The sequence below is a fragment of the Hydra vulgaris genome, chromosome 09 (assembly GCF_038396675.1).
Source record: "Hydra vulgaris chromosome 09, alternate assembly HydraT2T_AEP".
NCBI lineage: Eukaryota > Metazoa > Cnidaria > Hydrozoa > Anthoathecata > Hydridae > Hydra > Hydra vulgaris.
This window is the reverse complement of record NC_088928.1, coordinates 2,510,295-2,526,171: the sequence shown is the minus strand read 5'-3', so window position 1 is coordinate 2,526,171 and position 15,877 is coordinate 2,510,295. Positions and strand designations below refer to the sequence as shown.

Below are 15,877 nucleotides of genomic sequence, written 5' to 3'. Positions count from 1 at the left end.
TTATGCTTTGTTTTCATCAATGCAAAGTGGGGGCATAAAGTTTGTTAATATGGCACATACTGTAATAATATTATCACATAAGGGCAACAATGTGACTGGCATTTCATTTTTTAATATGCGAAAGTTTTTCATACGCCTTATGGCTTGCTCAACATAAATTCTAACATTTGCAATTTTTGAGGTTTCCTGTACATCATTATATGTCATCTGAAAATTTGTATGTTTTGATGGGGGAATAGCTATGTTACACTGGTAAAATGCTAGAAGATCTTTAATTTTGAAACCTCTATCTGCAATAACTTGATCACCAGGTTGTAAATATTTCAAAAATCTGCAATCTTTAACTATGAAAACATCACTAGCTCTGCCACCATAACAATTAGACAAAAAAGAAACTGCACCATTGGACGTTATTCCAACTAAATATTTTACAGTATAATGGTGTTTATAATTTGACCAACAAGCTGCAGCTATCTCCAAACTAGACGGTGTTTCAATAAAGAGTTCAGAACAATCAATTATTCCAGAGCATTTCGGATAGTACTTTCTGAACATGGTGTAATATATATTTCTGTTTGGAAAATGTATAATCCATTTTAACTAAAGAGAAAATAGTTTTATCCATGTTATAAATACTGAACTGACTACAGAAGTAGAAATCATAAAACGATGAGCAAGATCTTCAGTTAAAAGAGCTAAGCGTAAACGCATCATTACAAGAAGAAATTCTTGCTGCAATGTTAGAGGTTTTAATGATATTGTTTTTAAATCTCTTGGCGAAGATAAGTCTTTAGTTGTATTTTTCTTACCCTTCCAGTAGTTCATTATATTTCCTTTCCTCTGCAAATAAGAAAATAACATTTCAAAGATATTTGAATTTGCTAGGCCAGTAAAAAATTGAACATCAGAATCTCTAGTTAAATTAGCAAAAATCATTGATCCTCGTATTGGTTCATAACACTGAATTGATTTATCACAAATTTCACTTTCTATAGCTAAACTTGTAGAGAAACTGTTTGAATCTGATTCCACAATAAGATCCAATTTTTAAGGTTTTCTTCTTTTTGTAGGAGATTCCTTATATGCATTACGAATATTCAAATACAAAGTTGGAATAGGTGAAGCAAAAGTAGGTTTTCCAAACTCAAAATGATTAGAGCAAACCACTTTATTATCAGAAACTGTAAAATTTAGTAAACCTTTTCCAACTTGATTTACCCACTGATGTCTTTTTTCAGAGTCTTTAGGAAAATAATAAAATTTTAGCTCTGTTACTTGACTTCTTTTGAGTAACCTATCCCGATACCTAGAATCGTTATTACAACCAGCAACACAGCAACGGTAGTTTGGCATTTTATAATTATATTTTATTTATCTATAATAATAAAAAATTCACAATATAAAACATCAAGCCATAAATCTAAGCACTAGATAATAAAAATAATAGGAAGTAGGTCTTCAGCTTTGATTTAAAAAACGAACTTTGTTGTTTGTTTGCCCTGATTACCCAAGATGCATTTCGCAACCGCTAAAAGGTCTATTATACTAATTTTTCTGCAACAAATTTTTTAATAATAACTAATAAATAAAAAGTCAAAGGCCTATTTAATAAGAATAATAGGTTCCATTATCCGCTACTTTTTCTTATTTGAAATAAATTTAAATTTTTCTATAATTTTTTTATTAGGTTACCTAATAATTTGTATAAGGTTACCTAACCCATAAGGTAATCTTTTTCTGACCTATACTATAGTGAATAGTATAGGGCAGAAAAGAGATTATAACCAAATAGATCACAAGAAATTCAGGCCATACTCTGAACCTTTAGGTTACTATACTATATGAGTAATTCCACGTCAAAACAACCAATTTTTTTTTTTAATGCAACCCAATGTTCTTGGATTTTCTTTATATTTTTACCATAGTTAGTACATTATAAAATAAGATAAATTCTAAAATTTCAAGGTCTAACTCCCAACGGTTCGTGAGTAATGGTTGTTTTAATTTTGGCTACTTTTATTGATTCGGTCATTTTCCGCCATTTTCAAATTTACATTTCTCCTTATAAAACCAAGTCTTTAAACATGTGAATTCTAAAAATAAGTGACTTAGTTAATCTCAAGGTGAGGAATTTGAATATACAAATAAAAAACTCGTTTTATTATTAAAAAGTACCTAAATATCAATTGTAAATGTTAAAACAATGGACACCTGCCCCAGTAAAATTTTTAGGTGTGCGGTAAATTTTTTAAGCTTAAAATTTCAAGTTAGATCATTGTATGTTTGAAGAATATTGCGTGAAAAAATCATTTCTGCCAAATACATAGTTTAAAAATTAAATAAAAAAAACCCAAATATAGTATATTTCGCTTATCGTAGTATTCAAAATAATTAAAAATGATGCATACTTGAATTGATATACAATTTTTTATAATATATCCTTTAAAAAATTGATTGATTTACAAATATATACTTATTAATTTTGTTAAAATCTTTTTTTGAAAGTTCGTATTTGTCTGATATTATTGTTGGTGCACTTATTAATGTTATTACATTGGTGATTGGTATCCAACGATAATCATCCCTTTTCAGCCAGAAAAACTGTTCAGATGGACCGTGTGGATGCATAAACTTTATTTTTATTTCATTATATTCTTCATCTTTTTCTTCGACGACTGCAATCCACCAAAACGAGTCATATGTACATGCGTAATATTCGTACTTCTGCATTAGCTCAAAATTTATTAAACTTAAATTTTGGTAACTTGATTTTTTAGTTATATTAATAGATTTTGAATTTATATCGTTACTAGTTTTTTTGAATAACATAGATGTTTTCGAAACTGGTATGCAATGGTGAAACCCTCGAGTTCCTGGTATTGTTTTTCCCTTCTCAAATCGTTTATTTTGCATAGCTCTAACATTAACCATAGTTTCTTTATCAATTTTAAAGAACTTTATTGTGAGCATTTTTTGAGTGCAAAATTCAAACATTGCATCGATTGTTAGTATTTGATTTTTCTTTGGACGTTGCAAACTTTCTCTTGCTATTGTTCGTTTTACTGTACCGCCTATTGCATCGCAAGAAGATTTGCCGTGACTGGTAGCAAAAAATATCCATTCAGCTTCCAATAAAAAATCTTCTGAGTGATGGCATAGATTTAGAAAATTTTTATAATTTTTATACTGTCCTCCACATCCATCAGAAAAGTAATACAATTTGAAAATTAAAGGAAGAGTTTCTTTGATATAATTACATAAAATAGTCTGAATTTGATAGACAAAACAGGTATCGTGTATCGTATCGTCAGACATAAAACAAAATGATTCGTGTAAAATAATGCCATCTACCTTATAGTATAAAACAACTGGGTGAAGGGTGCATCCAGATTTACACCAATGATAATTTTGGATCTCATCTTGCACAACAAATTCATAATTTTCTGAAAAGTCACAAATCACGATACACTCTTTTTCATTCAATTTGAGTTTTAAATCTTTAAGAAACTTTGTTTGACATTTAGAAATATACGAGTGAGCTGTTAGTTCATCAATACACTTCACTACTAACTCTATATAAGTTTCAACAGTTTCAGTTTGTGTGACGAGTTGGGTCCTGTCAGTACCTTGCCATTGATTAAAACTTAACTCGTCATCAAAATCAAGTTCTTCAAGCTCTTTAAGAAGAAATAGCTGTAAGGCATCTGTTCCTGGGCAACTCAAACATCTATGAACCATACACTCATTTTTTGAAATATCACAAACCACCTAAAAAACAAGTTTCTTTATCATAATTTACTGTTAAATTTTCTATTATAATCATTAAATAGTTATAATAATAACTAAAATCATGATAATAATAATTAAAAGTAAAAGTAATATCAAATTTAATTTCCGTATAAACTGATATCATTTTTTAGATTTCCTAACTTATAACGTACATTAAACACACTTATAACTGAAAACGAACCTTTTTCATTAAATGTTTATAAGTTAAATCCCATTTTATTGCATATAAAAGAAGAACTGCATTTTAACGATAAACACATACACAAACTGAGTGAGCACCTGAGGCTCCAACACTTACACACCACTTAGGACGCAGACTGCAAAATTTAGAAATTCCAAGATTAATCCCTGGATTTATAACTTTAAATTGGCTGTACAATTCTTTCAGGTTACACAATAGCAATCGTTTTTGTACTTGTATTCTGTTATTTTTTCCTTTTCCAACACTTACATAGTCTTTTTTACCAGACATTGTTCGTGAGTATTCATCATCTTCATAAAAACTTTGAACAATGGAGACAACATTAAGTGGAACACTTTTTCCAACTTTGTTCAATGGGAATGAAAGTATGCCACTCTCCTGTTTCATACGACGTGCTGTTCGAATAGCATTCACACTAACTTCAAAGTAGTTAGAAGCATAGTCTCTAGACCAAGATTCAGGAGTTAAAGTAAGGATTTTTAATTTATTTTTATAGTCAGAAGCATTTATCCTTTCTTTCATCAATAGTGTCAGTTTATCCAGATCAGATGCTTTATTTTGATCTGTTTTTGAATAAGACGCAGTAGAATTATCTATAAAATGCGAATTACTTATTCCATAATGGGCTGCTAAATCTTCACCAATCTTTTTTATTGATTTTTTATATTTTTTCATTGCAGACGCAACACGTTGATGTAAAGCAACAGAATGTAAATTAATAGGAGATTCTCCTAAAATTTCCAGGGATAAATTAATATGAGTAAATGGTTCATCTTCTTCTATTGATATTTCATCTACTTCATTTTCACTAGGGTGTTCTACTGATAAAACTGCCTTTGACTTACAGCTAGTACATAACTTCCACCCAGGTAAAACTCTTAATCCTAATGACTCAAAGTGTCTAGCCAACATTAAAGATATTGTATATTTACCTAAAATAAAAAGGATATTTAAGATACGTGTTGTATACTTTTACAGATGGTATTCATATATTTGAAATCAAATTACCTATTTTTTTTTTTTTTTATGCACTTTATAAACATTACAACAATTGCCATTTTTCTTTTCAAATCTTTTTTGAAAGTAGTGAAAATGGTAATTACAAATGCTGAATAGTTTTTCACTAGCACGCAACTCAGATCTCCATAAAATGTTTTGACGAGTATCAGTGTCTAGGTTATGTAGTAAAAAAATCTCTTTATTTGTAGAATATGACGTTTTATGGCATTCTGACTTCAAAACTTTACCAATATCACATGAAATCATTTTAATAATGAATTTAAAAATGTTATACTTGCAAATTTAAAAATGCACAAGTAATAGTTACATTATTTATGTAGGATTAATTACAACATTTAAGTCAGATGAATATGTCTGAATTCAGCAATTAAACTTTGATAATTGGGAAAGACAAGGAAACAAAAAGGAAATAAAAAAATACATTAAAAAAACTTTCATAACTTAAGAAACACTTCGATTTAGATAGGAATTATCATTTTTCCTAAAGTACTATGGCAATATATATACATTTATACTACAAAAGTAAAATATTAACAAAACTATGTATTTGGCAGAAATGATTTTTTCACGCAATGTTCTTCAAGCATACAATGATCTAACTTGAAATTTTAAGCTTAAAAAATTTACCGCACGCCTAAAAATTTTACTGGGACAGGTGTCCATTGTTTAAACATTTATAATTGATATTTAGGCACTTTTTAATTATAAAATGAGTTTTTTATTTGTATATTCAAATTCCTCACCTTGAGATTAACTAAGTCACTCATTTTTAGAATTCACATGTTTAAAGACTTGGTTTTATAAGGAAAAATGTAAATTTAAAAATGGCGGAAAATGACCAAAACAATAATAGTAGCCAAAATTTAAACAACCATTACTCACGAACCGTTGGGAGTTAGACCTTGAAATTTTAGAATTTATCTTATTTTATAATGTACTAACTATGGTAGAAATATAAAGAAAATCCAAGGACATAGGGTTGCATGGTCTGGTTGTTTTGACATGGAATTACTCATATATAGTATATTATTCGATCAATTAGGTTACTATACTATAGTATTGTAATCTAATTGATCAAAAGAAGTTCAAAGTATGGCCTGAAATTCTATTTTGTTAGGTAATCTAATAGATACTTATAGGTACCCATTAGATTACCTAACAAAACTCAAAAAATCAAAGAATTTTTTATAGTCTATGAAATTTATAATCAGCTGACTAGCACATACATTTGAACTTTGCACATGCAAAGAGAGATTGAAAAAATAATAATTAAAAAATGCAAGTGCTGAAAAAATAACCGAATTATAAGGATAAGAACACGTGAGTTTTTTAAAGAACCTTTTAGCAATTTTTGGATCGAGTAAATTGTTCATAAAACCTTTAAAGCATTGTTAAAGAACTCAAAGGTTCTAAGAAAAACCGTTTACGCAACTTAAGAACCCGAAGGTTCTTTCAAGAACCGAAATGCAGCAATAAGAACCCGTAAGTTCTTTGAAGAACCGAAGAGCAACATGAAGAACCAAAAAGTTCTTTAAGGAACCGATAAGAACCCTAACTTTTTACAGTGTATGGTACCAAAAAAGGTCTGGGTTCACCTCTGCTCAGATCATGCAACTTGTCTTGCATAAACTCAGGAAGTTAAAACAAAATACTTTAGTTCAGCATAAAATTTCAAATTCATAAAATAAGGAAGTGCTAAACTAAAGTATTTTGTTTTAACTTCTTGTTTTAATAATCTCACTTCTTATACCCTAGGGTATAAAAAAACATCATGATAATTGTCAATTTTTTCTTTCAGTGGTCTTGTTTTATCACATAATTGACTTGGATCAACAACACTTTTATTTGCTATTGGGAATGACTGTTTCGTTAAATAAAGAAATTGTTTTAGTTTATTTGAAGTAGTGTATTCTAGTTTATTTGAAATAGTGTAGCAAAGGTAAAATTTACCGGAAAATTTCGAAAATTTACCACCTGGTAAATATTTTTTCACTTATTTTTATTTTTCTTTAAAAAATTTTTTTTTTTCTATGGAAAATTTACCCTATCCGATTTAAAATTTGCCGGTAAATTTTAAATCAAATTTTACCGGAAAATTTAATCACGAATGTGAAACTATTTATAAACAATATTCAAATTGTCTGAAATATAAGGAACATTTTGAAAACATAAACAAAAGTTCAACAACTTTTCCATAACATATTATGAAAAATGCATTATTGCTGTGTGACTATCTAGTCGATATAAATCTACATTCGTAACTTCGATTCGCACAGTTTCAGTTGTATTAACATAATTTACAAAAGTTGAGTTTGAAATTAAAATCCACTTTTTTTTATTAGTTTTTTTCAGTGATGTTTCAGATTGAGAATTTATGGTACTATTTTTGCACAAATAAAAACACGGTTCTTATCTTTGATGGATACAGTAAAGTTAGTTCTGTGAAACAGGCACGTGCAGTATAGAAAAGTTTGACTCATTGACGGAGCAAGTATTGATTAAATCACAATAACAAGTATTATAGTAGGTTTTTAAGACACCAAATACAGTACAATCTAATAGCTACAACCAGCGTGAACAATGCGATGTCATCTCAAGAATTGTAACTCTGTTTTCAACAGCAACAGATAATAATTCTACTGACGTGTGAAAAGCACTATCACTCCATTTAGACTAACTGGTGTATCAAGAAACTTTTTATGGAATTCCTGCTCTTTGCAATAACAAGCTACAATAATGAGATTTTATATCGAAATACAAAATAAAAGATCTACCCAAACAATTTAAACTATTACAGAATATGTTTACTATTTGCAAATAACAATATTATTTACCAAGAAAATAGGCTTTGAATGCACTTTTTTTTAATAATTTGAATCATCGATAGATATTAATATCTCTTGATAATTGAAATAATTAACAACGGAGCATTATCATTCAAGGTAATCTTAATATTGTTAATACCTCTGGATAATTAAAATCATCGAAAAACATAACATCATTATTCAAAGTAAATTTAATTTATGGTAATAATACTTTGTTACTTAAATAGTCTGATTAATCAGAGATAATTTTAGCACCATTGTATTTTGAAATAACCTTGTTCTCATTATATAAATATCATAATAAAAAAATAATATCATAAATAAAAAAATAGATATTTAAAAAATTATTGAACTAGTTACATATTTTTGTGAATATTGTATTTATATTAGCGCACATATTTCTACTCTCTCTCAGAGAAAAAGAGAGAGAGAGAGAAAGAGAGAAAATCTCTCTCTCTTTATGCTAGTTATGCAAGTTAACGTATATACTTCAATAATATTATTGTATATATTTTTGTATAGTATAGTATAGATAGTGCAGATACAACCATAAGTTAATATAGTATGGATAAATCATATAGTTTTGATGTGTGACAATAACTAGTTAATAAGTTAACTTAACTTATTTAATAAGTTATTGGCAGACTACAAAACTATATGATGTATCCATCCTATAGTTGCTCTCCTTGTTTTAGCTAGGCTATGAGAGAGTGAACCATTCATTATATAGACTGTATGTATATTTTTTTAACTTTAAATTTAAGGTGAAAACAAGTTTTATAAAACAAGTTTATGTAGTACATCTATATTTTTGGTAAATATACTGCTATTGTTGTTGTTGTTAAAAAAATTATTGTTGTATTATTTAAATAAATAACTTTAACGCATAGAAGTATAAAATTAATTTAAAATTATATTTTATTGGCAATAACAAACAAAATCTCAAATCTTTTATAATAGTATATTTTGAATTTGATTAAGAAGGCTGCGTATAAACTTTTTGTTTTAAATATATTTTGATATTATTATATACTTATAATATTATTATTTACACCTGATGATGCTGACCTATAGAGGTCAGCATCATCAAGTGTAATAAAAAAAAAAGTTACAAAAATTGTTATGAAACTGCATAAATCAAACCATTAAAAAAGAAGACATTACTGGCGTAAAATACAAATAGTTTTAATTAAATAATATAATGGCGTCAGTTAAATTTTTTTGACCAAACTAGTCTTTAAGTTCTCTTGTTTTTATTCATTATATTTTCACCTTTCTTGTTTTTATTTCAGAAAATTACTCATAAATATACTTTTATCACCTTGGCAAAGAAGACTTGGCAAATTGACTGGAAAAAAGTTTAGGAAGCAGCTGACTATGAAACCATTTATTTTTATTATACCATATATATACAGTAAACTCTTGATAACTCAAGCATTTAAAAAATTGAAACTTATGTAACACTTCTATGGATTTTATTTTTAATAGAATGTAATAAATTTCACCCACTTGTGAAATTAAAACTTTTCCTTTGAATGGTGATTACTCTATTTTGATCCAGTTCTATTTTTGCATCTAAAGATGCTGTAACTCGGCATAGTAATAATACAATATAAACACCTGAATATTTAATAGTGATGTTATTCACACTGATCTCAAAATGTTATTATATTAAGATCAGTGGTTGTAATATAACTGCGTTAAAAAAATTATTTTATTGTAATACTGACTAAATAATATAATAAGAAATACATTATTTAAAAATATACTTTTTCATAGTATGTATACATGTTACATACATATGCTACATCTTTACATACTATGCATGTGTTAAACTGTCAATAATTATCCTTCAAACTTTGAGGAATAATGATTCACAGTTGAGTTTGACATTGACTTTGAGTCTAAGTCATTGAGAGATTATTTTTTACTTTAAAATATAACTATTGTCTTATATTTTCACTAATTAATGAGTCTAGAAAGTTAATGTGTTAAATAATAAAATGATTTTTATAATCCTAGACGGAGCCTCTGATTTGTGTGTAATCACTGTCCTCAGCTAATAGTTCATAATCTTTAAAGAATTTTATGGTAGACACCATTGTTGCTTTCCATACAGTTGTGTTATTAACTTTCTAGCACTCAGCATTGGGTAATTAAAAACTAAAAGGTACATAAATTATAAAAATTTAAAAAGTGTAGAGGAGACTATGCACCCATGATCCTAAAAATCTATCAAGCCAATTTACTGAATATATATTTTCATTTCGATCTCTAAAGTAACAGTACATAATAGCAAATTTTATACCTTATTATAATTCAATAATCATTTTTTTACCAGAAATATACTTAAAATATTAAGTATATTTAAAATTATAAAAACTAAGAACGCTCAATTGGGATCATGGGTACATACCAGTATGCTCCCTTGATCCTACCTATATGCACCCTTGATCCTATCTGTGTATATTTGATCCGAGATCAAATTTATGCCATAAATATGTAAAAATTATTTTAGAGCCGTCAAAACTATATCTATAATAAATACCAATAAAGTTGTTATTAATTTTACCACAAATTTATCTTTCCTAAAAGAAAAAATCAATGAAAAAAATGTTATTTTTTGCTGAGGCTCAACGTTTTTTTTTCATTACTTTCAAGATCAAGTTTTCTTTTCCTTGTCATAAAGATCTTATTTTGCATTTCATATTTTTTCTTTTTTGACAGAGACTTTTTTTCATTTCCTGAAGCCTATTTAGTTCTTTTCAAACAGGAGTGTCTGTGAGTATTCGCGTTCGCTGACGCTTACGTCCTTTAATGGACTTTTTTGATCCAGCTTTCGGAAATGGCCTATTTTTTTCTAAACTTGCTTGATATTGATAGAAGCACTAGATAGTTGACTTACAGGGTCAGATATAGGCTGAATAGGCAGTACACTACAAGCTGAACCTGATGACAGACTTGACATCAATGATTGATTAAAAGCTAGGGCATGAGCAATAGCAGAAACTGGATCAACAACACCTGAAAATGGGTTAGCAGTAATAGGTTCTGGACGGTCTGTTACGTAAGAAGCCAAAAACTCATTATCAGAAAATAATTATGCTTTATTTAAAGGTATTTTTTTAAATTATATATTAATATTTTTTGTGTTATGTTATATCGTTAATTATAAATATTAAAATAAAATCAAAAAATTTAAAAATCAAACAAAAGTTTAGGCAAAATTACATTTATTTATACATGAACAGCATATCAAGAAAAGGAAAGAATCCAGAAATAGAAGGATAACCTTCAGCAACATAACAAACGGAGTGCTAAGTCCTATGGCTTACCTTCTCGTTGGTACACTTCCTTATGACATGGAGCAAACGCCAAACATTTATATGTTTATACTTATGTCAAATAAGGATGCTTTGCAAAAAATTGCGATGATTGGAGGCTGGGAACAAAAAAGCCCCAAATTTTGTGCCCCCCCTGCCCCAAACGTGAGAGCAACAAGTTGATGAATTATTTTTTGTACTGTTCTCATTTTATATTTATCGATAAATTTTAAGTTTCATAGTATTATCTTTCAGCTTTAAAAATAATGACCATATAAAATTTATAACCATATAAAAATAATGACTATATAAAGTTTAAACCCCCTCAAATTGAGGGGGTTTAAACTTTATATGGTCATAATTTTTGAAAGCTACAATATTTTACTATGGAATTTAAAATTTATCAATGAAAATTAGTCTAGTTAAAAACAGTACAAAAAATATTTCATCAACTTGTTGCTCTCACGTTTTGGGCAGGGGGGAACAAAATTTTAGGTTTTTTTGTTCCCAGCCTCCAATCATCGCAATTTTTTGCAAAGCATCCTTATTTGACATAAGTATAAACATAAAAATTTTGGAGTTTGCTCCATGTCTGGAAGTTAGCTATCTCAAAGACCAAAACAAGCTGGTTCCGGCTCTGTATATATATATATATATATATATATATATATATATATATATATATATATATATATATATATATATATATATATATATATACATATATTTGTGTGTGAGTTTGTATGTGTGTATACTGTTAGAAAAGAGCAATCAAGTTTTTTAAAATTATAATAAAAACATTTGGATGTAAACTTATTTTTAGTAAATTTACCCACAAAATTGTGAATAGTTTCCGGGTTTACGACGCGTTTCGACAAATTTGGGTACGGTTGTAGTATGGTAATTTTGACAAAGTGATAAATCTTTTGCAACTTAAAAAAAAATGTGGTGATGATAGGAGTCAGTACAACTTGCGTAAATTTTTATATTCAGTAATTAGCGGCTCTTATCTAATTAAAACTTAAAATTTTTATTTTGTTAAAATAATATCATCGCGCATGACTAAATTTGTGACGCGAAATTTTGGTGCTAAAATAATAAAATCAATTTTTTCATTAAGAAAAATATGTTAGCTAAAAATCAAATCACCTTTTGTTTGAATTGAATACATAGAAACATTTGGTTTTGACTTTACTTAAAGATTTTTGTCTAATATGAGCATGCTCAAATTACCCAATGTTTTTCATTTAAATTACCTAGTTTAAAGTCCTTAAACAGCAGTGGTTTTAATTGGTTTTTGAATAAAAACAAAACATAGTAAAAAATTGTAATATTTTAACAATACTAAATACTTTTCTGTAATTTAAATTGAAAAAATTTGAATTTTTATCGTAACGAAATAGATTTTTTTATTTTTATTTTTTTTGCAGAAAACATAGTAGTAATGTTTCAACAAAAAGTGGCTTAAAATTTGTTCCTTTAATGATAAGTTTTCTTAATAACTAATCATTACTTTTCTTAAGTTAGTTTTAAATGTAAGGTTTTTTTTTTTTACCAAGTTAATGCTATTTTTTTGAGCTAATTTAAAGTGCTTATATTACCAAGTGGTCTGGGTAATATGAGCACTTTTGCTACTTTTTAAAATCTCTGTGTTTTTACGAAAAAATTTCGGGTGCCCAAATATTTAAGTGGATCGTGAGTAGGGATTCCTAAAAATTGTTTATTCGTGAAAATATTGAATCCAGCATAATTGTCTTTGAAAATATTCCAATTATTGCTTAAGATCATATTACCTTAATCTACCCTATATTTCTCAACTCAGAACACAATTTAAAAACCTTTCAACAAGTTTTTCCTTCATTTGAATATATCATAGGTACAGAAAATTATCCTAAACAGTAGACTCTGAGCATTTAAATTTATTTTGAAACCTATTATATATTATAAAATATTATTTATGCTGTAATGTTATATCTAGATAAAATTATAATATAGATATTAATTAAATTATGAAGAAATCGTTGACTAAATAGCGTATTTTGACGTTTTCGACCTGTTTTATTTGGATCCACGTTTTTCACTTAAGGATTTATTAAAGAAAATTTTAATAATAGTTAACTTCAATTAATTTTTTTTTTCAAAGTTTTATAACGCTTAAAATACTAAAAATTTTAAACTTATTTTAAAAATATTTTATTGTTAAATGACCATTTAATGGTCCGTGTTCGTTAACCTCAAGAAAAATTCTATTTATGAATTGTTTAAATAATTTCGATTTACGATTTAATTTCAATAAAATTTTATTATAAATTTTTCAACTTTTTACGCAACGAAAGTAAAAGACATAAAAGTTTTGAATTTTTCAGTGCCAAAAATTTAACGAGACACTTTAACGAAATTTAACGAAAAATTTCATATAAAGTCAATATATTGAAAATATGAAAATACGCGTATCTTTAGAACTAAACAACTTAAAGAGGTGGTTGAAACGATTTTGAAAATGAAATATTTTAAAGAATCCATTGCAAATAAAAAAAAATTACAATCGGTATAAAAATTGCCTAACCTAAATTGCCGACCTATTAGTATACTACCAAACATATCAATGGTGTATGAAAAGTGTATATATGAGGATATTAACAGCTTTTTTGAAAACAAATTTTTTAAACACCAATACGGTTTACGTAAAAACCATAGCACTCAATAATGTTTAATAACTATAACTGAGAAATTGAGAAAATGCCAAGATAAAAAAGGACATTTTGGGGCTTTACTTGCGGACCTTTCAAAAACTTTTGATTGTATTCCGCATGCTTTGCTTATTGCTAAATTGAATGCATATAGTCTCAGCAGAAACACATTAAAGCTCATTCAGTCGTATCTTAGAAATAGAAAACAGAGAGTAAAAATAAATGATCGATACAGCTCTTACTCTAATACTTTGTTTGGCGTTCCACAAGCCTCAATTTTAGGTCCATTACTATTTAATATCTTCATAAGTGATCTATTTCTATTTTTACCCAATGTTGATATTGCAGAATATGCTGATAATAACATTCCTTTCAGTGCAAAATATGACTTAAATTCTGTTGTGAGTGACCTGCAAAACGCTGCATATCAATTTTCTTCATGGTTTGAAAATAATAGTATGAAAGCTAATCCAGATAAATATCATTATAATTATTAGTAAAACAAGCTCTCTTAAAGTTAGCATCTGTGATAAGGAAATAGTCTCATCTGATAATAAAAAATTACTTGGTAGAATGTTTAATAATAAACTGATAAATAATAAAGCCAATGTCAAAGGCATTGGATTCATAAAGTCACATGTTTAATTTATGCAAGCTTTAAATAACTCGTTTATTTTTAATTTTTACTATTGGTTTATTAAGTATTTTTCTTGAATTTTTTATGTGTGTGTGTGGAGGGGAGGAGTTCAAACAATTTTTTAATATTGCACTTTTTCGGCAACTAATTTTTTATCAGGTGTGAAAAAAAAAAAATTGCTAGGGGCGCAATCTGATCGATAAGGTAGAATTCATTTTAGACACCGTAAGAATAGTAATGTGAGCAAATGTGTTATACTGATAAAAAACAACTTTTTCATTGCAAATCCTGGTCTAAACTCGCAAGTTTTTTGAACCCTTCTGATCTGAATAACTTGAATAATATTTGAAAAAATTTGTTCTTCCTTACTGAAAATTGTTGACAAAAAAAATTTATTTGTAATCATAAAAAACTGAAACCTCACCTTCTAATAGGACAGAGTTTCTTTGGACCACTCCCATTTTTGTTCTAGTATTGTGAATCTAAATAAAATAACTCTTCAAATCTGTTCATTTTGTTTAAAACAAGTTAAACTGAAGATTTATGAGTTTGAAAATCTATTATTATTATTACGCTATGTAACACAATTTTTGTTCCTGGCTTCTAAGCGTTATATTTCAATTGCTTATGTCTAAAGAATGTAAAAAAATGACTTCATTAAGCACAAACTTTGCTTACACGACAACAGCACAAAGAAAACTTGTTTTTTTATGAAAACTGGACGATTTTTATTAATATGATCAGGTAAATACGAAAATTGCATAAGGAATCAAAAAACACAGTTAAAAACTACTCAACAAGTTTAAGAAACGCTTGGATTTTCTAGATTTATAATTGTACTGTGAATCACTCCCTCGAAATAGCACCCAAATGTAGTACTTCAACATGTCTTCGTGACACTGTCCTTGATAACGATGTTCAAAGTCCAATATATCTTGATGAAAACGCTTGCCTTGTTCCTGGAAGTAAGCGCCCAAGTTCTCCTTGAATTTATTGAAATGCCAATCAAGGATATGAACTTTCAGAGACATTCTGCATCCCATTTTAACTTAATTCTTAATGAGAGTCTGCTCCAACTCCACATAGTTTTCAGCTTTGTGATTACATAGAAAGCTCTGAACAACTGCAACAAAACTGCTCCAAGCCGCTTTCTCCGTCTTGTTCAACAGCTTTGTAAAATTCTCACATTCTATGATCTTCTTAATCTGTGATCCAACGAATATACTAGCCCTGACCTAAGCCTCGAACAGCATTGGAAAAATATCTTGGAGGTATTAAACTGCTGCTGATTCCCTGTCTAGAGCAGTGACAAATTGCTTAATGAGATCTAGTTTGATGTGGAGTGGTAGCATAAGCACTTTATAAGGTTCTATCAGCGGCTCCTACTTCAC

The 15,877-nt window shown here is 28.1% G+C and overlaps 1 protein-coding gene across 1 annotated transcript; it reads right to left on the bottom strand.

Moving 5' to 3' along the window:
• On the bottom strand, positions 1 to 555 carry LOC136085173 (uncharacterized). Its single transcript, XM_065806461.1, has one exon. It carries the CDS (start codon positions 553 to 555, stop codon positions 1 to 3), a length of 555 nt encoding a protein of 184 aa, XP_065662533.1.
• Positions 556 to 15,877: the final 15,322 nt, after the last annotated feature.